A 27,031-nucleotide genomic window follows, 5' to 3' on the forward strand; every position below is an offset into this window, starting at 1 on the left:
TGTGCTCTTGAATCGCTGCAGTATGTGATGTCAGTGCTCCCAACTCTTTCTCAACTGACTCAAACCCCTTTCAATGTAGTTATCCTTCTTCTCTCTACACAGACGCTGACTAGTCTCCAGCATGCCCTGATTTTACTAATGCTCCACCCCATCGCCTGCTCTAACCTGCTGACTTTCCTGCAGTGTTCCAGTGAGATTCACCATGAGCTTGAGGAAGATCACCTCATCTAACTAGATATACATTGACTTCAACTATTTCAGATAACCAGGCATTCCAGTTTGTCTCAGAATTGGCTAGACCTGATCCACCTGCAATGTAATCCAGTTTTTCTCTCTCTGTACACGCTGCCTGATGTGGCAAGCATTCCTAAGTCTCCACAACTTCACATTTTTGGTGAGTATCATGCTCTGCAACTCATAGTTCACATAATCTTTCCTTCCCCTCTCCCACCTCCTCATTCACTCCTCTCTATTTACCTGTTATCCACACATATCAGCTGGGATTAGCCATCCTTCTTCCGTTCCCTCCCAGCCAGGACCATCAGCCTTGATGACATCCAGATCCCCAGTTCCGCCTCTTCCCACCCCTGCACATCTCTGTATCTTCAGATGGCTTTGATTTCAGACCTACTGTGACCTGGAACATTAGCTCTCCCCACAGACTCGACTCATCCCTAGCATTCCCTAAAGGCCCAATCAACAAAAACACTGTAATGGCAGTAAGGCCATTCAGTACCTCTAGCTGATCCAATCTTGGACAATGTCGTCCTTCCCCACCACCATCTACCATCTCTGTCTTGAGTACAATCAATGACTCCACTTCCACAGGTGGGAGAGTTCCAGAGCTGCCATCCCCTCAAAGAAATTTCTCTTCACTTCCTCCTGAAGTGGATGATCCCTTATCTCAACATATGCCCTAGATTCCCCTGAATACCCTCTCAGCAGCCACCCCATCAATTTCCCTGGAAGCCTATCTGCTTCACAACTTCACCCCTCATTTCCATGTGTCCATTTTCTTTAGCTCTGGTTCACACATCGCCCCGTCCACCGTGGGGTTCAGCCCAGGGAACCTTCTCTGCACAGCTCCAACACAAGTCCACTGCTCCTTCAGGACCAGACCAAAGCTGTTTGCTGTGAAATTGCATCAGGACTCCCGCTTTTATATTCCACACCCTTTGCAACTTTGCCTTTGCCTTCCTGATCACTTGCTGAACATCTAGGCCAACTCTATGTGCTTCATGCACTGGACTTCCCAATCCTTCTGCAGTGCAGTCTCTACTTTCACCCCATTCTGATTGTTCTTCTGTCCTCATATTACAGTGGATGACCTCAAATACACTCCATCTGCCAGCTTTTACACACCTGTTTAACCTATCTATATCCCTCTGTGGACTCTCAGTGCCCCCAATACTGGAGAACACACTGATCCTTGTCTCCTCAGCAGGTCTGGCTCAGTTGCACTCAGCTGCTGCCTCCCAGAGCTTCAATAGTTGAGGCCCTGCACTGACCCCCGTGGCCCCATTGGGTACCGACCCTCCTGCAAGCCGAAAATGACCCGTGTAACCTGACTCTAGTGAAGAGGACCACTGTTCGTGCCCAGTGCCTTGCACTACTGTGTAGTCACAGACCCTCCTATTTCCTCTCTCTTTATTGTCCTCTCATTTACATGCTCCCCCCGCCCCGATCTCCCAGTTATATGCTTCCCTCGATGTCTTCCACTTTACACTCTCCCCTGTCATCTTCTCATTTACATGCTCCCTCTTATTCCCCTGGTAACATGTCCTCCCATTCACACAAGGTCACTCCTGCTCCCTTCAGTCTCACCGTATTTCCAAGGTTCCTAAGTCCAATTTGACCATTGCCGATGGAGATGATCATATCCCTCTGGAAAATAAAAGAGAATAAAAGGACAAACTGATGGATGTGCTGCGTATTTAACATACCAGTACATCCAAAGTTAACAAATGAGGATTGTTTTATCTTGAAACTGAGATCGAGATGACCAGCATTTATTGCCATCCCTCGTTACCCTGGAGACAGCGGGACGTGAGCTACCTTTTTGACCTGCTGACATCTTCTGGTGAAGAGGGCTGTTGGGGTGGGGGGGAAATTCTAGGATGTAGACCCAGTGACAGGGAAGGACCATTGATATATTTCCCCGTATGGAATGCGAAGGGCTTGGAGGGGAACCCGCATGTGGTGTTGAAGGGAGTGTTTGGAGGGAGAGGGGACAAATGGGGGTGTTAATGGAAGCTGAGGGAAGGAGTGCTTAAGGTGGTGGAAGAAGTGTTTAGGGAGCCGATTGAGCGTTTGCTTTGTCCTGGAGTGTAATGACCTTCTTTACAGTTGTTGGAGCTGCCCTCACTCCGGCAAGAGGACAGTGTTCCATCACACTCCCCACTCATGAATGTGGGAAAGGCATTGGGGTGTGAGGAGGTGAGTCAATCCCACAGGATCCCTGGTCTCTGAGCTGATGGGAGAGAGGTACTGATGGGGGAGAGGTGTTGATGGGAGAGAGGTGCTGATGGGGGAGAGGTGTTGATGGGGAAGAGGTGTTGATGGCGAGAGGTGTTGGGGAGAGGAGGTGAGTTACTCCCACAGGATCCCCAGTCTCTGAGCTGATGGGAGAGAGGTGCTGATGGGGGAGAGGTGTTGATGGCGAGAGAGATGCTGATGGGGGAGAGGTGCTGATGGGGGAGAGGTGTTGATGGCGAGAGGTGTTGGGGAGAGGAGGTGAGTTACTCCCACAGGATCCCCAGTCTCTGAGCTGCTCCTGTAGATAGGGTGTTGATGTGACTGATCCAGTTGAGTTTCTGGTCAGTGGTGACCCCATGGCGTTAATGGTGGGGACTTGATGATGGGAATGTCAGATACTCACTTGTTGGAGATGGTCACTGCCCGGTACCTATGTGTGTGTGTGACTGCTACTTGTCACTTCTCAGCGTGTGTCTGAATGTTGCCTGGGTCTTGTTGCAAGCATGGGCTGCTTCACCTGCTGAGGTGGGAATGGAACTGAACATTGTGCAATGCTCTGTGACCAACAGGAAGTCAGGGAGAGCTCTGGTCACAGTAAGTTTCACTTATTGAGGAACTATGAAGCAGGTGAGTGGGAGCAGATTGGAGAAGGATGCCTTGAAGGGGCAAAAACCTGCGGAGAGAAGAGAGCTAATAGGTCAGAGGAGCAAACCAGTGTCAGCAGACTTGCTGTGACACCCACCCATCCAGCCAGTGTCAGGGAGAGGCAGGAAAAAGCAGGAAAGGCCTGGCAGACCCCGACAGTGCAGCTCCTCGAATCAGTGGTGTGACTCACGTGATATTGCTTTATTGCTGTTTGCAGATGATATAAAGACTGGTGGAGGGGCAAGTAGTGTTGAGGAAACAGGTAGGCTGCATAAGGGCTTAAACAGATCAGGAGAATGGGCAAGAAAGTGGCAAATGAAATACAACGTTGGAAAATGTATGGTCATGCGCTTTAGTAGAAGAAATAAATGTGTAGACTATTTTCTAAACAGGGAGAAAATCCAAAAATTGAGATGCAAAGGAACTTGGGAGCCCTTGTGCAAAAGGTTATCTTGCAGGTTGAGTCCGTGGTGAGGAAGTCAAATGCAATGTTAGTATTCCTTTCAAGAGGTCTAGAATACGAGAGCAGGGATATGATGCTGAAGCTTTCTAGTGAGGCCTCACCTTGAGTACTGTGAACAGTTTTGGGCTCCTTATCTAAGAAAAGTTGTGCTGACATTGGAGAGGGCTCAGAGGAGGTTTACAAGGATGATTCCAGGAATGAAAGGGTTATCACATAAGGAATGTCTGATGGCTTTGGGCCTGTACTCTCTGGAATTTAGAAGGATGAGGGGGGATCTCATTGAAGCCTTTCAAATGTTTAAAAGCCTAGACAGATTAGACATGGAAAGGATGTTTCCCATGGTGGGGGAATCCAGGACAAGAGGCACAGCCTCAGGATAGAGGGGCGTCCATTTAAAACAGAGATGCGCAGAAATTTATTTAGCCAGAGGATGGTAAATTTGTGGAATTTGTTACCACTGGCAGCTGTGGAGGTCAGGTCGTTGGGTGTACTTAAGGCAGAGATTGATAGTTCTTGATGGGCCACTGCATCAAAGGTTACGGGGAGAAGGCCGGGGAGTGGGGCTGAGGATCAGCCATGATTGAATGGCAAAACAGACTAGGTGGGCCAATGGCCTAATTCTGCTCCTACACTTTATGGTCTTATGGATATTAGCCAGTGCCATTTTTCCAGGGTGATAATGGCCAATACCAGAGGACATCCATTTAAGATGATTGCAGGGAAATCTATGAGATGTCAAAGGTAGGTTTTTACACAGAGTGCTGGGTACCTGGATGTATTGCTGGAGGTGGTAGTTGAGGCTGATACAATACGGACATTTACGAGACCTTTAGATTGGTACATAGGTGAAAGAAAAATAAGAGTAAGGATTCTATAGGAGGGAGAGGTTAGATTGATCATGGAGTAGGTTTATATACATTGTCACAGCATATTGGGCCAAAGGATCTGTAATGTTCTGTGTTCTATGTAACCAGACATGGTGGGTGCTCTGAATCATAAGGAGCTGGGGACACAGAGAAGCCCAAGGGGCACTGTGGTCCACCAGAGATTGGAAACCAGTTGGGGGAGGTAGAGGTGAGGGTGAGTGGCCAGGGCTGGGGACCGAGGCGGGCGGTTAGAGTGAGCTCGGCAGCTGACCACCCCCTACAACCAGCTGATGAAGGGCTAAGGGAGGCTCACCTGGTTCCTGTGCTGTTGCTCCTGGCTGGGGTGGGTCTGTCGGCCATGAGAGGGTGCCGCTGAGCTGCTGGAAGTCCGGGAAGTGCCAGGGAGCAGGTCCGTCAGCCCAGGCCCGATTGATCCCCCTCCTCCTCCCCCCACCATCACCCCAGCTGGCCTCGCCTCAGGATCTCCACGCAGCCCCCGCAGAGAGGAACTGCGCCGCAGGACGGGCGCCCGCTCCTGGGTCTCCAGCCGCCCTAGGGAGGGCGAGCGGCGGAGCTCAGGACTGGAGACCCGCTCCGAAATCTCCAACCGCCCCAAGGAGGGCGAGCGGCGGAGCTCAGGACTGGAGACCCGCTCCAAAATCTCCAACCGCCCCAGAGAGGGTGAGCGGCGGAGCTCAGGGCGAGGCAGGCTGCGCAGGCACTCCCGCACACCCCAGCGGTCCCGGGAACAGCCGGGCAAGGGCTGGGCAGGGGGCGAGGCAGAGGGAGAGGAGGAGGGAGAGGAGGAAGGGGAGGAGGAAGAGGTGGAGGAAGGTGGGTTGGGTAGCAGGGCAACTTTCATCCCCAGCGAGTGATCAGCCCGGATGGGGGCACGCTTTGTGGAGGAGCTGGAGAGGACGGGCTGCACTTGAGCCCGAGGCCCCCGACTCTTTATCTCCAGCCTCCTCCCCCGCTGATCCAGCGGGCCAGGCCCCGGGGGCAGAGGGCGAGGCTTAGCCGGAGGCTGGCGGCTGGCAGGAGGCAGCTCGCTGGTCCTGACCCCGCTGGGGGCTATCCGCTCCTGACTGGGGTCCCTCGGTGCAGGGCGGGCTGAGGCAGGCAGGGGACGGCGGGTAGGTCTTGGGGTCAGGGGAGTAGGAAGGAGGTGGCTGTGATGAGGGGGGCGGAGTGAAGAGGGCTGAGGCATCTCTCATCACGGTGAGGCTGGAGGAATGACGGCCCTGTGGAGGGAAGCAGAGCAAATACAGTCAGTGAGGCAGGGCAGTGAGGCAGAGGGATTACTGACAGAGGATGTGAGGGAGCTGGACTAACATCAGTGGGGTCATAGTCAGTACACAAGTGAATGGGGAAAGAAGGATTACTGAGGGACAGTGACACAGGGTGTTGGGGAAGGGTCTACCTAGGGACAGTCAATGTCACAGGGTGTTGGGGAAGGGTCTACCTATCGACAGTCAGTGACACAGGGTGTTGGGGAAGGGTCTACCTAGGGGCAGTCAGTGACACAGGGTGTTGGGGAAGAGTCTACCTAGGGACAGTCAGCGACACAGGGTGTTGGGGAAGGGTCTACCTAGGGACAGTCAGTGACACAGGCTGTTGGGGAAGGGTCTACCTAGGGACAGTCAATGCCACAGGGTGTTGGGGAAAGGTCTACCTATCGACAGTCAGTGACACAGGGTGTTGGGGAAGGGTCTACCTATCGACAGTCAGTGACACAGGGTGTTGGGGAAGGGTCTACCTATCGACAGTCAGTGACACAGGGTGTTGGGGAAGGGTCTACCTAGGGACAGTCAGTGACACAGGGTGTTGGGGAAGGGTCTACCTATCGACAGTCAGTGACACAGGGTGTTGGGGAAGGGTCTATCCATCGACAGTCAGTGACACAGGGTGTTGGGGAAGGGTCTATCCATCGACAGTCAGTGACACAGGGTGTTGGGGAAGGGTCTACCTAGGGACAGTCAGTGACACAGGGTGTTAGGGAAGGGTCTACCTATCGACAGTCAGTGACACAGGGTGTTGGGGAAGGGTCTACCTATCGACAGTCAGTGACACAGGGTGTTGGGGAAGGGTCTACCTAGGGACAGTCAGTGACACAGGGTGTTAGGGAAGGGTCTACCTATCGACAGTCAGTGACACAGGGTGTTGGGGAAGGGTCTACCTATCGACAGTCAGTGACACAGGGTGTTGGGGAAGGGTCTATCCATCGACAGTCAGTGACACAGGGTGTTGGGGAAGGGTCTACCTATCGACAGTCAGTGACACAGGGTGTTGGGGAAGGGTCTACCTATCGACAGTCAGTGACACAGGGTGTTGGGGAAGGGTCTACCTATCGACAGTCAGTGACACAGGGTGTTGGGGAAGGGTCTATCCATCGACAGTCAGTGACACAGGGTGTTGGGGAAGGGTCTATCCATCGACAGTCAGTGACACAGGGTGTTGGGGAAGGGTCTACCTATCGACAGTCAGTGACACAGGGTGTTGGGGAAGGGTCTACCTAGGGACAGTCAGTGACACAGGGTGTTAGGGAAGGGTCTACCTATCGACAGTCAGTGACACAGGGTGTTGGGGAAGGGTCTACCTATCGACAGTCAGTGACACAGGGTGTTGGGGAAGGGTCTATCCATCGACAGTCAGTGACACAGGGTGTTGGGGAAGGGTCTACCTATCGACAGTCAGTGACACAGGGTGTTGGGGAAGGGTCTACCTATCGACAGTCAGTGACACAGGGTGTTGGGGAAGGGTCTATCCATCGACAGTCAGTGACACAGGGTGTTGGGGAAGGGTCTACCTATCGACAGTCAGTGACACAGGGTGTTGGGGAAGGGTCTACCTATCGACAGTCAGTGACACAGGGTGTTGGGGAAGGGTCTATCCATCGACAGTCAGTGACACAGGGTGTTGGGGAAGGGTCTACCTATCGACAGTCAGTGACACAGGGTGTTGGGGAAGGGTCTACCTATCGACAGTCAGTGACACAGGGTGTTGGGGAAGGGTCTACCTATCGACAGTCAGTGACACAGGGTGTTGGGGAAGGGTCTATCCATCGACAGTCAGTGACACAGGGTGTTGGGGAAGGGTCTATCTATCAACAGTCAGTGACACAGGGTGTTGGGGAAGGGTCTACCTAGGACAGTCAGTGACACAGGGCTCGGGGGAGAGGGGTTACTGAGGGAGTTGGATTGTCAGTGAGGATACAGTCAGTGACACAGGGCTCAGGGAGAGGGGTTACTGAGTTTGATTGTTAATGGGGATACAGTCAGTGACACAGGGTTTGTGGAGAGGGGTTACTGAGGAAACTGGTTAACATCAGCGGGGATACAGTCAGTGACAGGGCTCTGGGGGAGAGGGGTTACTGAGAGAGTTGGATTGTCAGCGGCGATACAGTCAGTGACACAGGGTTTGGGGAGAGGGGTTACTGAGGAAACTGGATTAACATCAGTGGCGATACAGTCCAATGACACAGGGTTCGGGGAGAGGGGTTACTCTGGGAGTTGAATTGTCAGTGGGGATACAGTCAGTGACACAGGGCTCTGGGAGAGGGGTTACTGAGGGAGTTGAATTGTCAGTGGCGATACAGTCAGTGACACAGGGCTTCGGAAGAGGAGTTACTGAGTTTGATTGTTAATGGGGATACAGTCAGTGATGTAGGATGTTGGGGCAGAGGGGATACTGATGTAAAGTGTGAGGGAACTGCATTAATATCTATGAAGACACCATAGGTGTTTCAGGTTTGTGAGGGAAGTGGCAATAGGGATGCTAGGTGTGTGAGGCTGCTGAGAGTATGAGATCTGGAATAAACCCTTTACACGCATGACTGTGCTGCCACAGACAGCTCTCATCTACTGATCAAATTTGCAGATGACATGATATTGATCGGCCTCATTTCTAGCAGCGATGAGACAGCCTACAGAGGAGAGGTTAATATCCTGACACAACCTCAATGTCTAAAAAACAAAAGAGCTGATCATGGATAACAGGAGGAACGGAGGCTTGCCCCAATCAGCATCAATGGGTCTGGAGTTGAAAGGATGAGTAGTTTCAAGTTCCTCGATATACACATCACCGAAGATCTCACCTGGACAGTACACACTGGCTTTGTGGCAAAAAAAAAGCACAACAGCGTCTCTTCCACCTCAGGTGACTAAAGAAGTTTGGCATGGTCCCTCAAATCCTCAAGACCTTCTACAGGGCACCATTGGGATCATCCTGACTGGCTGTATCACCGTCTGGTATGGGAACCGCACCAACCTTGATGGCTGGGCACTGCAGAGAGTGGTACAGACAGCCCAGCGCATCTGTGGATGTGAACTGCCCTCCATTGAGGACATTTACAGCAGCAGGTGTATAAAGAAGACCTGGAAGATCATTGGGGACACCAGTCACCCCAACCATAAACTGTTTCAGCTGCTTCCGTCTGGCAAACAGTACCACAGCATTAAAACTGCGAGACCAACAGGCTACGGGACAGCTTCTTTCTACAAGCCATTAGACTCTTAAATTCATGTCTGTACATTGCAACAGAGTCATAACACAAAGGTTTTTACTCCCTCACATTGTGAGATGGATGTAAGATTTAAATAAATTCAATTCAAAAATTCAATACAGTCAGGGAGCGAATGTGTACTGCAATTATAGAAATTACAGTATCAATAATTGTTTACGGCTGACAAGTGAAATTTATTTCTTTTCCATCAAAATTCTGATCAACTGCAGAAAAAAGGAAGTGTTATATACATGAACCAGCTGCATCTTAGTTGCAAGGAAGTGTGAAGCAGCTATCTGTGATGGAGTGGCAGAACTCTACGTAAATGGAGAAGGGTTAGGACTCTGGGTTTAGAGGGATGTAGTATCCCTGTAGCAGAACACAGGACGTCAGCACGTGGGGACGGTGCGTTATTCCTGGGGCAAGTGATTGTTAATTTTTATTACGGGGGGAGGGTGTAACAATGGGGAAGGATCAGTGGTAGCAAATAAGGTGTTGGTGGAACCTCACCTGGAGTGCATTTAAGGAGGGGATCTCCCAGTGTTGGGGGGCAGTGCAGAGGAGGGTGACTGGGTCCATCCCAGGTGGTCTCACCAAGTGAGGCTGAGGATAGTGGGGCAGTGCTAGCTGGAGATTAGACCGACAGTTGATTAAAAAAACTGGGGATGCTGAGGAGGCCAGACCAGGGATGTTGGGGAGATGGCTTTGGTCTGTGAGTCACCTGATTCAGATTGGTTTGACAATATTCATAGAGTTTGGAAGACTTAGAGGTGATCATACTATAACACATGATTCTGAGGAGATCAAGAGTGCAAATGCTCAAAGGATAAACACTCTGAAGAATCTCAGTGTGAGGAAATGGAGTGCCTGGGAGACCGGGCAGAGAGGGAGCAGATACCATTTGATATACAAAGCTTGGAGCTGTGTTGAATAGTCAGGAGGACGCTGAAGTTGGCAGGGAATTCAGATGGCTGGGCAGTTGAGTGGTGGCTGCAGTTTAACACTAAGAGTGAAGCGATAGTGATACGTTTCAAATATTAATTATGAATCTAGAAGCCATTTGGCCCAAACATGCAAACAGAGCAATGCCAGTCACCCAATCCTTCCTTCTCCCCTGTCACCCTGCACTGCTTCTCCCACACACACCTTTGTGATCTATTTGTCAATTACTTACAGTAAGAGCAGATTAACAGCAGCAAATTCATCGACCCACCTCCCCCTCTCCCAGCATCCCCGGGATGTGGGAGAACGGAGCCCTCAGGGAAAGTCATGCAAACTCCACATAGGCAGCACCACAAGTCAGGGTTTAAAATCAGCTCCTTGGAAATCAGGCTTTATGAAAGGCTCTTTCCACAGAGATAAACACCAGAGGACATGGCTTTAGGGTGAAAGGGGAAAGGTTTGGGGGGAACTTCTTCACTCAGAGAGTGGTGGGAGTGTGGAACGAGCTGCCATCTGACGTGGTAAATGCGGGCTCACTCTTAAGTTTTAAGAATAAACTGGATAGATACATGGCTGGGAGAGGTCTGGATGGTTATGGACTGGGTGCAGGTCAATGGGACTAGTGGAATAATGTTTCGGCACAGACTAGAAGGGGCGAATGGCCTGTTTTCTGTGCTGTAGTGTTCTATGGTTTTAAACACAGAATTAGTTTTTAATGGAGCTTTATGTCCTGTTCTGAGCATTGAAATATATATATATAGGCTCTGGGGAGGGTAAGGATAGGGTTCCTCACTGAATTTTCTGAACAATTCAAGGACTCTGGGGAAGGTGGGGATTGGGGTTCCTTACTGAATTTTCTGAAAAATACAAGGACTCTGGAGAGGGTGGGGAGCAGGTTTCACTGAATCTCCTGAACAATACAAGGACTTAAGGGAGGGTGGGGATGGGATTTCCCAATGCATTCCAGTGAATGGGGGAGTTTAGAGACACTACTGAAATTTGGAAGAGTGAACAACATGCTGAGGAAATCTGCAGATCAAACAGAAACTGTGATTATATGCTCAACCCACTAATTCCTCCAGCAGATTATTTGTCGACAAGTGATTTTAGTGGTGGTTGAAGACTCTTGGAACAGAAGTGACACTGATGGAGAGAATTTTAAAGCATGAAGGATACAGGCAGGGCAACGGAAAATGAGGGTCTCGACGGTGGACAGCTCATGGACTAGGGTCATGGAATGAAGGCAGTGGGAAGGAAAAGCAGAAAGCCAAGGGGAAGGTTGGTTCCCCAGTGAGGGGTCGGGGTCAGGGTCAGGTGGAGGAAAATGAAGACTGCCAAGGGTAAATGCAGTGTTCGATAGGGGGCTGGATCAGTGAGGGAGAGGGGGGGAAGATGCAGAATGCGTGGAGAGGAGGAAGGGTGCGAGGCTGTCGAAAATGCTCATACATCCCAGAATTAAGTCAGGGTACTGAATTGCCCGTACTATGATTTTGATATTGGTCGAAGGAGCTAATGTAGTCAAGATTATTCTCCATGGTGTCCGTTTGTTCGGACCTGGATGGAGGTGAGTTTAAGGGGAGAGCACTAGGAAACTAGGTGATAGTCTGGATCCACAAAGAAAAGCAGGGAGGCCATTCTGAGCCTGGGCTCACCACTGCAAATCCCAGTGTCTCAGCCCATTTCAGTGGCCACTTTCAAGGTTCAAGAAAGGTTGCAGAAGGGGTTTCTCTGAATGGCTCCTGAGATAGACTGAAGGATGGTCTCACAGCAAGGGCAGAAGGAACAGAGGTGCTGGGGTGGATATTTGTAGACACATTGGGGCTGGAGTCAAAGAGGGAGTTGCAGGATTCATGGACATGGAATGTGGATTTAAAGTTTTTGCTCAGAAGATAAAAGGTGGGCATTATCAACATTGTTTATATTATGCAGCACAGATTCAATCAGACTCTTGGTGCTTAGTGTTGGAAACAGGATCTATCAGTCTCCAGAGGATGAATGGAAAGAGAAGAAATTACAGGATCAACAGGACAGCGTCCAGTAATAGGTTGACTGACAAATGTCTGAACGATTTTTGCCATTTTCTAGATGCATACTAACAAATGTATGGGCTTATTCACTGATTATTGATCACCATTGGGTTTACTGATTGGTCACTGCATTTAATGTTTCACACAGATGAGCTTCTATTGCTTGGTTATTGGCCAGCATTGGGTTTGGTAATTGACAATTGGCCGGCATTGGGTTTGGTAATTGACAATTGGTCGACATTGAGTTAGTAATTGATAACTGGCCGGTGTTGGGTTCGGTAATTGATAACTGGCCGGCACTGGGTTTAGTAATTGATAACTGACCGGCACTGGGTTTAGTAATTGATAACTGGCCGGCGTTGGGGTTAGTAATTGATAACTGGCCGGCACTGGGTTTAGTAATTGACAACTGGCCGGCATTGGGGTTAGTAATTGATAACTGGCTGGCACTGGGTATAGTAATTGACAACTGGCCAGCATTGGGGTTAGTAATTGATAACTGGCCGGCACTGGGTATAGTAATTGACAACTGGCCGGCACTGGGTTTAGTAATTGATAACTGGCCGGCGTTGGGGTTAGTAATTGATAACTGGCCGGCGTTGGGGTTAGTAATTGATAACTGGCCGGCACTGGGTTTAGTAATTGATAACTGGCCGGCGTTGGGTTCGGCAATTGATAACTGGCCGGCACTGGGTTTAGTAATTGACAACTGGCCGGCGTTGGGGTTAGTAATTGATAACTGGCCGGCACTGGGTTTAGTAATTGATAACTGGCCGGCGTTGGGGTTAGTAATTGATAACTGGCCGGCACTGGGTTTAGTAATTGATAACTGGCCGGCACTGGGTTCGGTAATTGATAACTGGCCGGCGTTGGGGTTAGTAATTGATAACTGGCCAGCATTGGTTTTACTGATTGTTGCCTAGATCGATTGGTTGTTGCCTGTAGGACCCAACCCATGGGTGTTGCGAATAAAACTCTGACCTCCCGGTGACCCCTCCACCGGACAAGAACCACCTGGTCCCAGATTAATTCCCAGCTCCATCCGCAGCCCCCTGACCACTCAGTACGTTGACCCAGACTGTACCCGCTTCCCGTCCCTTCAACAAACCAGTTACCTCAGCGGCAATCCAGCCGCCGACGACAACAGCGCCATCTTAGATTTTCCCCACAGGCCGTGGCGTCATTGACGCACGACGCGCAGGGTTGTTGTCATTACGCCCTTTGTTCAGGAGACGTTGCGGAGGGTACGACTGACGTCACCTCAGTCGTGCGCTGGTTTGGCGCTGAAAACCAACAGCTTCGCCATCTTAAAGGGAAAAGAGGGGATTAATGGTGTTGGCCCGAGTCGCTCATTCATTCCACCGGTACCTATTCGAATAGTTCGTCTGCAATCAGAATTTAAACATAAGGGGCGCGATTAGCTGGACAACTGGTGATGTCATTGAGGGGTGACTGACAGAAGGGGCGTCCCCAGTGCTGGGTGAGGTATGATGACACATGGTACATGATGTAAAAAGTGACGTCAGTGCAGGGTGGGCCTAGTGACGTCCCAGCGTAGCGTGGCGACGCTACGCCACACCGCCACCAGCCTAGGCCTGTGCGCCGTGAGCTGTCGCCGTGGACCGGCGCCGGGTCGTGGGCCATCCAGTGGCGCCGAGTGAGTATCCAGTCCGCGTCTTCGCAACGTCGCTACGGAGTCCCGCAGACTCACCCAGGATTCGGGCGAACCGGCCTCCACGGTCGCGCCTGTTCTTACCCTCTGCCGTCCGTCAACCAGGCACCGCCCCTTTCATATGCATCACAGCTGTCAGTCAAACCGACTCCGCCCTGTCATTGACGGCGCAAAACTGTCAATCACACTCAGAACCCGCCCTATTCTGTCCCACAAAATGCTCAGGTCAGCCAGCATCTATGGAGAGGAATAATACATGCTGTCGGTATTAGCATCTGTATAATACCTCCAGTCCTCTATAATACATGCTGTCGGTATTAGCATCTGTATAATACCTCCAGTCCTCTATTCATCACTCTTTTCAGTTTTGCCCCATGGCTGGAGACCCTTCATCACAATTTGAACGGAAGGGCAGAAGCCAGAATAAGAAGGTGGGGGAAGGGAAGGAGCACGAGCTGGCAGGTGATAGGTGAAACCTGTTTCGGGGGAACTGGGTGGGGGTAGGTGGAGAAGGTAAGGTGAGACACCTTTACAGAATACGTTAAACTGTTGGGTTTATGGGAACAGGGGGTAAAGCAAGAAGGGAAGGAATTATTTTGACACAGAAATGAATTGACTTTATTACTTACATCCTTCATATACATGAGGAGTAGAAATCTTTATGTAACGTCTCTGTCTAAATGTGCAATGTGCAATCTATAGTAATTTATAATAACTAATACTTACAACAATATAACATAGAAATACAGTTGTGTCAGCATGAGTTAATCAGTCTGATCAGCCTGTTGGTCCTGGCTTTTATGCTGAGGTACCATTTCCTGGATGGCAGCAGCTGGAGCAGTTTGTGGTTGGGGTGACTTGGGTCCTCGATGATGCTTCAAGCCCGTTTTGCGCACCTCTTTGTAAATGGCCTGAATAGAGAGAAGTTCACTTCTACAGATGTGCTGGGCTGTCTGCACTACTCTCTGCAGAGTCCTGCGATTGAGGGAAGTACAGTTCCCATACCAGGCAGTGATACAGCCAGTCAGGATGCTGTCAGTTGTGCTTAGGATTTGGGGGCCCATATCAAACTTCTTCAATCGTCTGAGGTGAAAGAGGTGCCTTTTTTATCACGCCTCTGGTATGTACAGACCACATGAGATCCTCTGTGATGTTTATGCCGAGGAGCTTTTAAGCTCTTCACCCCTCAACCCCAGATCCATTGATGTCAGTAGGGGTTAGCCTGCCTTTATTCCTCTTGTAGTTCACAACCAGCTCCTTTGTTTTTGCGACATTGAGGGAGAGGTTGTTTTCTTAACACAGGGTATTGTCTTAACACTGTGTCAGGGTATTGACTTCTCTGTAGGCTGCCTTGTTATTATTTGAGATTAAGCCAATCAGTGTAGTGTCATCAGCAAATTTAATTAGCAGATTGGAGCTGTGGGTGGCAATACAATCATGGGTATACAGGGAGTAAAGGAGGGGCTTCTGTGTTGAGGGTCAGAGGGGTAGAGGTGAGGGAGCCCAATCTTACCAGCTGGTATATTATGGGTATACTATGCTTAATTATTCCTTATATCTTGTTGGAAAATGTCATTCTAGGTTGTGTAGATTTTGTCATCATGAAATATGGAAGCATATAAGGTTGAAAGAAATCAATGCAGCTTTCATTACAATTATTGAGCATTGATAATTTTTATTTAACAACTTTGTTAAGTTATGGGAGATTTAACTTTAATTTAACTATAGATTTAACTTTAGTTTCAAACATTCTGCCTGGAGTGAGTGAGTGGGATGTCATGGGAGATGAAACATGGGAGAGTGATCATTTTCCTATATTTATAAGCTTGGGTTGGGATTTATACCTGGGACAGGAGACCACTTTAAGGAGGTGGAATTTTGGTAAAGCAAATTAGGAGAAGCTTAAGGTTTTAGGTGATGAACGTCTATTAGGGCTGAATGTTGAGGATGATGTGGATTTCTGCAATGAAAGGTTGTGTCACAATATTCTTCAAACAACGTGAAAGTGATTCTTATTAAAAGGGGCATTAATATGAGAAAGGCTGGACCATGGTGGACTGAGGAGTGTGAAGCGGCAATTAGGGAGAGAAACAAGTTGTTTAGGCAAGTTCAGAAGTAGCAGTCTCTGAGTGACATTAGGTATAAAAGGGCACAGGCCGTGGTAAAGGTTTACTGGAGGCCATATTGTGATAATATTGGAAGGGATATTAAACTTGGAGATGTTTGGGGAATGATTAAGAAAATGTGGATTCGTAGGGCTAGGAACATTCCATTATTGATTGAAGAAGGTAATACGATCATTACTGAAATAGGGAAGGTTGAGTTACTGGCTCAGTCATCTGTTGCAGTTCATAATCAAGATAATTTAAGTGAAGTCGTTAAACAACGTAGAGATAAGGATCTAAGTGAATACCCTGATATGTTTGAAACCAGCTGTAGCAATGATAGTGATGTAGTATTTTCTTTATGTGAATTTAAGAAAGTTGTTAATAATACAGATCAGTTGGCTCCAGGAAAGGAAGTTATAAGTTATTGTATGTTAAAACATATGGCTGACTACCATATTGAGATAATATTAAAATTTTGAAATCATATTTGGAGTTTAGGCCATTTTCCCTCCTCATGGAAAATGGTAGTAGTGATGCCTATTCTAAAACCCGGGAAACCCCCGTTGGATCTTTCTAGCTATAGACCAATATCACCAACGTCCCATTTGTGTAAACTTATAGGACGTATGGTAGTAGAGCAGTTGAATTATATTTTGGAAAAAAAGGTGATACAGCGTTTTCTCGAAGCAAATTTTGTTAAGACGTTGGATTCAGTTTTATGTTTGGAAGGTGATATTAGGAAAGCACAAGGAAAAGAAGCTGTATTAGCAGTATTTTTTGAAATTACTAAAGCATATGTTCTGGAGGGAAGGTTTTTTGATTAAATTATGGAAATTAAGAGAGAGGAATGCTGTATAATTTTTTCAGTGTGTTTTATTTGGACAGTCTACACAGGTAAGGGTAGGTAAAGTGTAGTTGGCTTCTATGAGGGAGAATGGGATCCCACAAGGCAGTATTTATAGTCCTTTATTATTTATTAGTATGATTAATAATATTTTGCAGATGATGGAGCTTTATGGATCAGAGGTAGAAATTTCAATTTAACTGTATATAGGATGCAATTAGCGATTAATAAAATCAAACGGAGGGCAAGTAGATGGGGTTTTAAGCTTTCAGTAGCTAAGACATGTTATATGTTTTTTTTTATTAAGTGCAATTGTGAACAATAGCCAGATCAGAAATGCTGATCAAGTCAACTAGTTCTCAAAGAGAACTCTGACAGGCCAATCAGATGTTTCACTGCGTCTCAGCGATAGAACACGAAAAATCATATGTACAATTAAGAAACATTAAAAAATAGCAGAAATACTGGAGTCATGATGATCACGATGAAGTCTGCTGGAGCGAGACATTTATACACATGCTGTCCTCCATAATTCAAAGAGATTGAAGGATAAGGTTGCAGGGTGACAAAATGTGGCAGGAGCACTTGGAACTAAAAACTAATCCCTACCAGGAGAAAACAGCACCTGTTCTTTCTGCACTGTTCTCCAGAGTTTCTACAAAGGGAATCAATAGACATGCACTTAATTTGAAATTATATCATCAAACTGAACATTTCTCAGCATGTGCCTGGGTAAAAGCTGACATGGAATCAGCATATTAGTACAATAATTGACAAATGTAAAGGGCCATTAAATATCCTCGTGTCTATGTGGGCATTCTTGGGGTGCTACACAAAAATCTGTTGGCCATTTATATTTATGTAATAAGATCTGTACTGTACTTGACTATAAGCTGTGTGGCTTATGGCTCACCTTCATCTTCAATTTTAAAATGTTGATATGAGCACAGGCTTTGAGACTGTGTTGTGGTGCAGTAAAGTAATTTCCTGTTTCAGCTTTACTGGTTGAAATGGGACAATTACACCACAGTTGTGGAGGTTGAAGTTGTTGTTAACATACTGGGTTAACTTGAGGGAGCACTGAAATGATCACCCTGTTAAAAGTGTGTTGGAGGACTGTTGAGAACATCACAAGAAGAGTATTTTTAGTTTAGGGTGTCTGGGTTCTTGCTAAACTAGGAATATGGATTTGCTGGATTATGCAGTATGCCCCACTGTAGCATTTTTGGTAATCCCACCTTTGTTGTTTCCAATAGCTTTAGTTGATTTTAGGTTGCATGATTTAATGAAGTCCAAGGATCCTAATATGCCTGAGAATCTTTTGGTACATCAATATGTTAAGGAAAATTAACCATTTTTACTGATGGATCAAAAGATAATTTAACTGGGAATGTTGGTGTGGCTGGTTTTGTGCCTGAATTACAGGTAACAATAAAGAAATGTCTTAACCATTTATCAGTATATACAGCAGAATTGGTTGCCATCATTTTCACCTTATAGTGAAGGAGGAAATTTGTCCTTGCAAAGTTGCAAATTGTTCAGATTCTTTTTTGGTTTTGACTAGTCTTAAACCAGGTCATTCCAGTAGTAGGTCAGATTTACTGCTGGAAGCTCTTTAAACTTTATTTCATATTCAAAGTATTGGTTTACATGTCTCTTTCTTATGGGTCCTTGCACAGAGAGGGGTTGAGGGGAATAAGTGGGTCGATTGCTTGGCCAAAAAAGCTGTTAAAATTTCAACTATGGATATAGACCTTCCACTTCGCAAATCAGAAGCTAAGGGGTTGGTGGGGCTAGGGATTAGGGGATTATGGCAAATCAGAAACTAAGGGATTGGTGGGGCTAAGGGTAGGGGATTACGGCAAATCAGAAACTAAGGGATTGGTGGGGCTGGGATTAGGGGATTATGGCAAATCAGAAGCTAAGGGGTTGGTGGGGCTGGGATTAGGGGATTATGGCAAATCAGAAGCTAAGGGATTGGTGGGGCTAGGGATTAGGGGATTATGGCAAATCAGAAGCTAAGGGATTGGTGGGGCTAGGGATTAGGGGATTATGGCAAATCAGAAGCTAAGGGATTGGTGGGGCTAGGGATTAGGGGATTATGGCAAATCAGAAGCTAAGGGATTGGTGGGGCTGGGATTAGGGGATTATGGCAAATCAGAAACTAAGGGGTTGGTGGGGCTAAGGGTAGGGGATTACGGTAAGACCTGTGGGATAATGGACACAAGGGAAGGACCATTACAGAGAACATAAAACTGTTGGACTGATGGGAGAAGGGGGTAAAACATGAAGGGAAAGAATTATATTGACTCAAAATGCTTAATTATTCCTTGTAGCTGGAAAACGTCACTCTGGGGTATGTAGATGTTGTCGTCATTATGAAATACTTGAACACATTCTTTTACAATGTGAAGCATGTAGGATTGAAAGAAAGCAGATGCAGGCTTCACTGCTATCTCTAGGAGTTCACAGTTTTCATTTAAAATCTTTACTAAGTAGTGGAAGTGACTTTAATGTAATTCACATTATTGTCTTTCATTATTTACAATCTATAGGACTTTTTGGGGTAATTTAGTTTTTATTTGATAAAGGGGTTTTATTTCCCATTTCTCTACACCACATGCCAGTCCAGTTGGTGGCGGTAATGCACCTTTATGTTGGACTGCCAACCGCCCCAAAAAGTCAGAAAAAGAAATTGTTAGGGGAGTAACTTTAATTTAACTCACGGTATTGTCTTTCATTGCTTACAATCTATGTGGTTTTGGGGGTAAATTAGCTTTTTATTTAAAAGAGAAATAGAAAGGGTTTTACTTCCTAATTCTCTACTCCAGTCCATGACTGCCAACCACCCGAAAAAGGAGGAGGAAGAAGAAGTAGTTGTCATGGTAGCAGTAGTAGTACTAGTAGTACTAGTAGTTGTAGTAGTTGTTTGTCCGTCGTCGTCGTCGATCAAGACCTTGACACCATTAGTCACTTTGAGACTGGATGTGGTGTGTCCGAAGATGACTGGTCAGGCCAATTCGGGCACAGAATGTCCTGGCACATGTTGGGCAGACATGTTTAGGCACTGCAGTTGTTGCGCTGGTGGCTCTGGACATGTGCAACTCGCGCTTATGTTGTGCTTCAGCAGTGCGCCTTGGTTTGTAAGCTAGTGGATGAGGCCGCGCCAGGTAGGGCAGTTTTGTGCCAGCATTTCCCAGGTGGTCGTGTCTATGTCAAGCGACTTCAGGGAGGCCTTTAGTGTGTCTTTGTAACATTTCTTCTGCCCTCCATGCGAGCGTCTTCCAGCAGAGAGTTCCCCAAAAAGGAGCTGCTTGGGTATGCGCTCGTCCAGCATGCGGATGACATGACCTGCCCACCGGGTCTGTGCTCTCATCAGCAGTGTGTGGACTGATGGTAGACTTGTTCTAGAGAGAACTTCAGTGTCTGGTACTTTGTCTTGCCATCTGATGCCTAATATTCTGTGAAGATAAGTCATGTGGAAATGGTTGAGCTGTCTTGCATGCCTTCGATACACAGTCCATGTTTCACAGGCATACAGGAGGGTAGTGAGTTCCACGGCTCTGTAGACCTTCAGTTTTGTTGCTGGACTGATTCCTCGACATTCCCATACAGTGGAGTGCAGTCTACCGAAAGCAGAACTTGCCTTTGCTATTCTGCAGTTAACTTCTGTATCAATAGTCACTGCTCGGGAGAGGCTGCTGCCAAGGTAAGTAAACTGGTCCACTGCCTGTAGTTTCTGTCCATTGGTTGTGATTTTGGGTTCTGTGTACGGTGCATGAGGAGCAGGCTGGTGCTTGACTTCGGTCTTTTTGATGTTGATGGTGAGTCCAAAGTTGTCACAAGCCGTGGAGAATTTGTCCATATTGACTGGCATCTCTGGCTCCGAGCCAGCATACAGGGCGCAGTCATCAGCAAAGAGGAAGTCTCTCAGAACAGTCTCCTTCTCTTTGGTAATAGCTTGAAGTCTCCCCAGGTTGAAGAGCTTCCCATCCACTCTGGACTTGAGGCTGATTCCAGCGTCACTGTCCTGGAAGGCATCATTCAGCGTGGCAGTAAACATCATGCTGAACAGTGTGGGTGCGAGCACACAGCCCTGTTTGACGCCATTGGTGACTGGGAACGCCTCAGAGGATCCTCCGCCGTCCAGCATTCTGGCTATCATGCCATCATGGAACTGGCGTACCAGCTGAATGAATTTGGCGGGGCAGCTGAACTTTGATATGATCACCCACAGGCCTTGTTGGCAGACGGTGTCGAAGGCTTTCGTGAGGTCAACAAAAGTTGTGTAGAGTTTGCGATTCTGCTCCTGACACTTCTCCTGAAGTTGGCGCGCGGCAAAAATCATGTCAATAGTCCCACGACCTTTGCGAAAGCCACACTGTGATTCTGGCAGCAGGCGCAGCTCCAGATGTGTGGCCAGATGATTTAGCAGGACTCTTGCAAGGGTTTTTCTTGCGATGGAGAGCAGTGACATTCCTCGGTGGTTGTTGCATACTTGTTGATTGCCCTTCCTCTTGTAGAGGTGTACGATGGATACATCTTTAAGTTTCTGAGGAATGGAACCTTGCTTCCAAAAAGACTGGAACAGTTCGGTGAGCTTCTCTGTAAGTACAGGACCACCGGCTTTGTAGATCTCTGCAGGTATGGCGTCTGCCCTGGGGCTTTGCCACTGGATAGCTGGCTGACAGCTTTCGTGACTTCAGCTACTACCGGTGGGTCATCCATGGCGCTGTTGATGTCGACCTGGGGAATCCTGTCTGTCGCCTCATCGTTAATAGATGACGGTCGGTTGAGGACGGCTTCAAAGTGTTCAGCCCATCTCTGCAGGATCTGAGCCTTCTCTGTAATGAGAGTTGTACCATCTATACTCAGGAGGGGGGACTCCCGAGAGACTGAGGTCCGTGCAGTGTGTTGAGGGCTTCATAGAATCGTTTCAGGTTGTTTCTGTCAGCGTATTCCTGTATTTCATCTGCCTTGGTGCTCAGCCAGGCATCTTGCATTTTACGCAGTTTATTCGGGACTGTCCTGCGAGCACTGGTAATGGCGTTTTTCTTGGCAGCTGATGATGGGTCGTTCTGATGGGCATGATGAAGGCAGTGCTTTTCAACAAGTAGAGCCTGTATCTCCTCATCGTTTTCATCGAACCAGTCATGCTGCTTGTGGGTAGAGGACCCTAGCATCTTCAGTGCAGATGAATGCACAGCATCCCTGAAGCGATCCCAGCGATCCCAGTCGTCCACAGCGCTGCCTGCAAGGTGTAGGTCAGCAAGCTTGGTTTCTAAATCTTCAGCCAGTGCCGAAGCTATGCTGGAGTTATTCAGCCTGGCCACATTAATTCTTTTCATAGCCTTGCTTCCTTGTGGTCGCCTCTTGGGTCTGATGTGGAGCTTCATTTTAGAGACGGTGAGCCTGTGATCTGCCCAGCAGTCAGCACCACACATGGCCTTGGTCACTCTGACATCCTGCCTGTCTTTTCTCCTGACAGTGACATTGTCGATAAGATGCCAATGCTTAGAGCGGGGATGCATCCAGGAGGTCTTGTTACGGGTAGGCAGGCGGAAAGTTGTGTTGGTGACGAGCAGGTCGTGTGCTGCACGGGTCTTCAGTAAGAGTAGGCTGTTACTGTTACATTTGCCCACTCCATGTCTCCCAACAACTCCCTGCCAGGCTGCAGAGTCACACCCTACTCTTGCACTGAGGTCGCCGAGCAAGATCAGCTTGTTGGTGCTGCTCACTGCTGATAGTAGGGCATCTAGTTCTTCATAGAACCTGTCTTTCGTCTCGTCCGGGTTGGTCATTGTGGAAGCATAGGCGCTGATCAGAGTGGCTTGACTTCTGTTCTGTAGTGGAAGCTGTAGTGTCATGAGCTGGTCGTTCACACCCTTGGGGAGACCGGCAAGTTTCCGAACAAGGTGACTCCTGACGGCGAATCCAACTCCAGCATCACGACACTCATGGGTGCCGCGACCGCTCCAGAAAAAAGTGTATCCACCTCCAGTTCAGTCAACTGACCTTCGTTGGCAAGACGAGTCTCACTCAGGGCTGCTATGTCATTGTTGTATCTTGCAAGCTCTCTGGCAACTAAGGCTGTTCTTCTCTCTGGTCTGTTTGCTGTAGGGTTGTCCGATAGCATCTGCACGTTCCAAGTGCCAATGGTGAGCGGTGTCACCTTGCATTTTGTTGTGTTTGTTTGGCCGCCAAGATAGGATCCCCGCCAGCTGCGGTAAACTGGCCAGGGTGTAATGAAGCAGGCAATGTTTAGGGCATCTTTTCTAGCCCCTTCCTCATACTATGGAGGTGAGCAGTGCGTTCCGAAAGAGGGCTGTTCAGTCGCCCAGGTAGATGCTTCGGTCAGCGAAAAATGACCATTAAACCTGAGCTGCCTGTGTGCAGGTTCGTGACTACAGCTCTCAGTGTATCCACACCTGCTGCTTCGTCGCTCGCCCATTGCCACAGGGCTTCAAAGATTGAGGGTGATGATGATGAAGATGGTGTCGAGACTAGCGCTTGATTTGGGTTTAAGTGAGGGAGAGTTGCGCAGCGTCAGCCTCACCCTTTCTTCCCAATTCCCATCTGGATCCAGTGGCAAGACAAGAGTCAAGACGGTTAAAGATGGGACTAAGCACAGTGGATGACCAGGACATCTTCTGTGTCTTGTCTTGCTCTACACGTTCCACGACGCTTGCAGAGACCGCCTTCTTGACCATTGGACCTTCCATCGGTCTTGTCCGCTCAATCCGCCGGAGTCTGTCTTCACATGCTGGGATAGACAACTCCCTATCTCACCGAGGGTTTGAGACCCGTCGGCTACCCTCACCCGGTTTAGCCGGCTAGTCAAAGCCGTTGCCCGGGGTGTGGTGGCTGTCGCATGCAAACAGCTACGGGGAGCCACAGGTGAGAGCTGAGTGCCAGGTGGGGACCGAAGGTAGGCTAACCGCCCTGAAAAGGACGCGACATGTTCCCCCAGCAGAGGTGCTACCCCTCCCTGACACCCCATACACCCCAGATGTTTTAGTAGTAGAGGGCTGAAGAAGAAGCAGGAATCTGATGGGAGAGGACAGTAGACCGTAGAAGAAAGGGAAGTAGGAGGAACACCAGAATAGGGGTATGGGCAAGTGAGGAGAATACCAGGGGTAAGAGGGAAATCAGAATGAGAATGAGAAAGAGAGATATCACCCTGAGGTCCAGCACCCAGACCTTGACCAATGCCTGTCATCCTGACCCCACCCTTCAACCCACCATCCCCTGCTGTCCATCACCCTGATTACACCCCCTTGATTTACAACCCTCCTACTGTCCCAACAGATAGTCCTTCACAATTTCCACAACTCCAATGAGATTCCCCGATAGACACATCTCCCCCTCCCATCTCCTTTCAGCATTTCACAGGGCCCACTCCCTCTGTGACTCCCTGGATCACTCCTCCATCCCCTCCCCTTCCCTGGTAACCACAGGAGGGCAACACCTGACCTTTCACCTCCTCTCTCCCCTCCATTCAGGGTACTCTCTGCCTGAAAACAGAGGAGCCAATTCTACCTGCCATCCTTTCTTCATAGCCCCTCTGTCTGCCGTATTGGACATATCCTGGGTGCCAGATTAACATCAGCCTCACACCACAGCACCCTCTCTCATCAATTCGCTCTTTCGGAGAGTATCCCTGCTATCTCCATCTTTCTCTGCACCACAAACCAGCTGATTATTTATTTAGAGAAACAGTGCGGATGCATGCCAATGATAATAAACCTGAGCAACACACATCAAAGTTGCTGGTGAACGCAGCAGGCCAGGCAGCATCTCTAGGAATAGGTGCAGTCGACGTTTCAGGCCGAGACCCTTCGTCAGGACTAACTGAAGGAAGAGTGAGTAAGGGATTTGAAAGTTGGAGGGGGAGGGGGAGATCCAAAATGATAGGAGAAGACAGGAGGGGGAGGGATGGAGCCGAGAGCTGGACAGGTGATAGGCAAAAGGGATACGAGAGGATCGTGGGACAGGAGGTCCGGGAAGAAAGACAAGGGTGGGGGGGGGTGCCCAGAGGATGGGCAAGGGGTATATTCAGAGGGACAGATGGAGAAAAAGGAGAGTGAGAGAAAGAATGTGTGTATAAAAATAAGTAACAGAATTAGCAGAAGTTAGAGAAGTCAATGTTCATGCCATCAGGTTGGAGGCTACCCAGACGGAATATAAGGTGTTGTTCCTCCAACCTGAGTGTGGCTTCATCTTTACAGTAGAGGAGGCTGTGGATAGACATGTCAGAATGGGAATGGGATGTGGAATTAAAATGTGTGGCCACTGGGAGATCCTGCTTTCTCTGGCGGACAGAGCATAGATGTTCAGCAAAGCGGTCTCCCAGTCTGCGTTGGGTCTCGCCAATATATAAAAGGCCACATCGGGAGCACCGGACGCAGTATATCACCCCAGCCGACTCACAGGTGAAGTGTTGCCTCACCTGGAAGGACTGTTTGGGGCCCTAAATGGTGGTAAGGGAGAAAGTGTAAGGGCATGTGTAGCACTTGTTCCGCTTACATGGATAAGTGCCAGGAGGGAGATCAGTGGGGAGGGATGGGGGGGACGAATGGACAAGGGAGTTGCGTAGGGAGCGATCCCTGCGGAATGCAGAGAGAGGGGGGGAGGGAAAGATGTGCTTAGTGGTGGGATCCCGTTGGAGGTGGCAGAAGTTACGGAGAATAATATGTTGGACCCGGAGTCTGGTGGAGTGGTAGGTGAGGACCAGGGGAACCCTATTCCTAGTGGAGTGGCGGGAGGATGGAGTGAGAGCAGATGTACGTGAAATGGGGGAGATGCGTTAAGAGCAGAGTTGATAGTGGAGGAAGGGAAGCACCTTTCTTTAAAAAAGGAAGACATCTCCCTCGTCCTAGAATGAAAAGCCTCATCCTGAGAGCAGATGCGGTGGAGATGGAGGAATTGCAAGAAGGGGATGGCGTTTTTGCAAGAGACAGGGTGAGAAGAGGAATAGTCCAGATAGCTGTGAGAGTCAGTAGGCTTATAGTAGACATCAGTGGATAAGCTGTCTCCAGAGACAGAGACAGAAAGATCTAGAAAGGGGAGGGAGGTGTCGGAAATGGACCAGGTAAACTTGAGGACAGGGTGAAAGTTTTCCCTCCCCCCCTCTCTCTGCATTCCGCAGGGATCGCTCTCTACGCAACTCCCTTGTCCATTCGTCCCCCCCATCCCTCCCCACTGATCTCCCTCCTGGCACTTATCTGTGTAAGCGGAACAAGTGCTACACATGTCCTTACATTTCCTCCCTTACCACCATTCAGGGCCCCAGACAGTCCTTCCAGGTGAGGCAGCACTTCACCTGTGAGTCGGCTGGGGTGATATACTGCGTCCGGTGCTCCCGATGTGGCCTTTTATATATTGGCGACCCGACGCAGACTGGGAGACCGCTTTGCTGAACATCTACGCTCTGTCCGCCAGAAAAAGCAGGATCTCCCAGTGGCCACACATTTTAATTCCACATCCCATTCCCATTCTGACATGTCTATCCACGACCTCCTCTACTGTAAAGATGAAGCCACACTCAGGTTGGAGGAACAACACCTTATATTCCGTCTGGGTAGCCTCCAACCTGATGGCATGAACATCGACTTCTCTAACTTCCGCTAATGCCCCACCTCCCCCTCGTACCCCATCTGTTACTTATTTTTATACACACATTCTTTCTCCCACTCTCCTTTTTCTCCCTCTGTCCCTCTGAATATACCCCTTGCCCATCCTCTGGGTCCCCCCCGCCGCCCCTGTCTTTCTTCCCGGACCTCCTGTCCCATGATCCTCTCGTATCCCTTTTGCCTATCACCTGTCCAGCTCTTGGCTCCATCCCTCCCCCTCCTGTCTTCTCCTATCATTTTGGATCTCCCCCTCCCCCTCCAACTTTCAAATCCCTTACTCACTCTTCCTTCAGTTAGTCCTGACGAAGGGTCTTGGCCTGAAACGTCGACTGTACCTCTTCCTAGAGATGCTGCCTGGCCTGCTGCGTTCACCAGCAACTTTGATGTGTGTTGCTTGAATTTCCAGCGTCTGCAGAATTCCTGTTGTTCGATAATAAACCTGATTCTGATTCCGGGAACAGGCCCTTTTGATGCATGCCGTCCAATAGCCCACTTATTTAACCCTAGCCTAATCACAGGACAATTTACAATAACCAATTAACCTACTAACCGGTACGTCTTTGGACTATGGGAGGAAAACAGAGCACCGTGCAGTCACTGGAAGAATGTTACAAACTCCTTACAGACAGCGAGAGTTGAACTCGGAACTTCCATGCCCCGAGCTGTAATGCATTAACTGCTACATGACTGTGGCATCCTAATTCTCTGAAACAAAAAAAAATCAAAATGCTAGAAATACTCAGTAGGTCAGACAGCATCTGTAGAAAGAGACACAGTCAGTTTAGAAAGTTCATGGATGTCAGAATGGTTCTGGCCAAGTGAATTGTTGACTTTCTCTCTTCACAGATGCTGCCTG

The 27,031-nt window shown here is 48.6% G+C and overlaps 3 protein-coding genes across 8 annotated transcripts in view; 1 reads left to right on the plus strand and 2 right to left on the minus strand.

Moving 5' to 3' along the window:
• The window catches only part of LOC134341276 (ubiquitin carboxyl-terminal hydrolase 2-like), a 60,054-nt gene extending 46,226 nt beyond the window's left edge, over window positions 1–13,828 (minus strand). The window contains exons 1-3 of one of the 5 annotated variants that reach the window (XR_010016740.1): window positions 13,631–13,828; window positions 4,763–5,690; window positions 1,825–1,884 (exon numbers count right to left, since the gene is read on the minus strand). Coding sequence is in view for 4 of the 5 variants with exons in the window: in XM_063039142.1 (XP_062895212.1) it covers window positions 1,825–1,884; window positions 4,763–5,656 (954 nt within the window). In the remaining variant the exon portion in view is untranslated. Of the gene's footprint in view, window positions 1–1,824; window positions 1,885–4,762; window positions 5,691–13,034; window positions 13,097–13,630 lie in introns of those variants that run through there. The other 4 variants (XM_063039142.1, XM_063039139.1, XM_063039141.1 and 1 more) reach the window with 4 other exon arrangements.
• Window positions 13,181–27,031, plus strand: part of LOC134341277 (beta-1,4-galactosyltransferase 3-like) — a 32,339-nt gene continuing 18,488 nt past the window's right edge. Inside the window, exon 1 of one of the 2 annotated variants that reach the window (XM_063039144.1) lies at window positions 13,181–13,576. The gene's annotated coding sequence lies outside the window, so the exon portion shown is untranslated. The remainder of the gene's footprint in view (window positions 13,577–27,031) is intronic. The other variant, XM_063039145.1, reaches the window with a different exon arrangement.
• On the minus strand, window positions 13,442–22,679 carry LOC134341272 (uncharacterized). Its single transcript, XM_063039135.1, is given in 6 exon segments — window positions 13,442–13,705; window positions 19,812–20,308; window positions 20,570–21,095; window positions 21,167–21,387; window positions 21,552–22,544; window positions 22,547–22,679. Coding segments are annotated over 6 exon segments (2,634 nt in total).

The sequence above is a fragment of the Mobula hypostoma genome (genome assembly GCF_963921235.1).
Source record: "Mobula hypostoma chromosome 13 unlocalized genomic scaffold, sMobHyp1.1 SUPER_13_unloc_1, whole genome shotgun sequence".
Classification (NCBI taxonomy): domain Eukaryota; kingdom Metazoa; phylum Chordata; class Chondrichthyes; order Myliobatiformes; family Myliobatidae; genus Mobula; species Mobula hypostoma.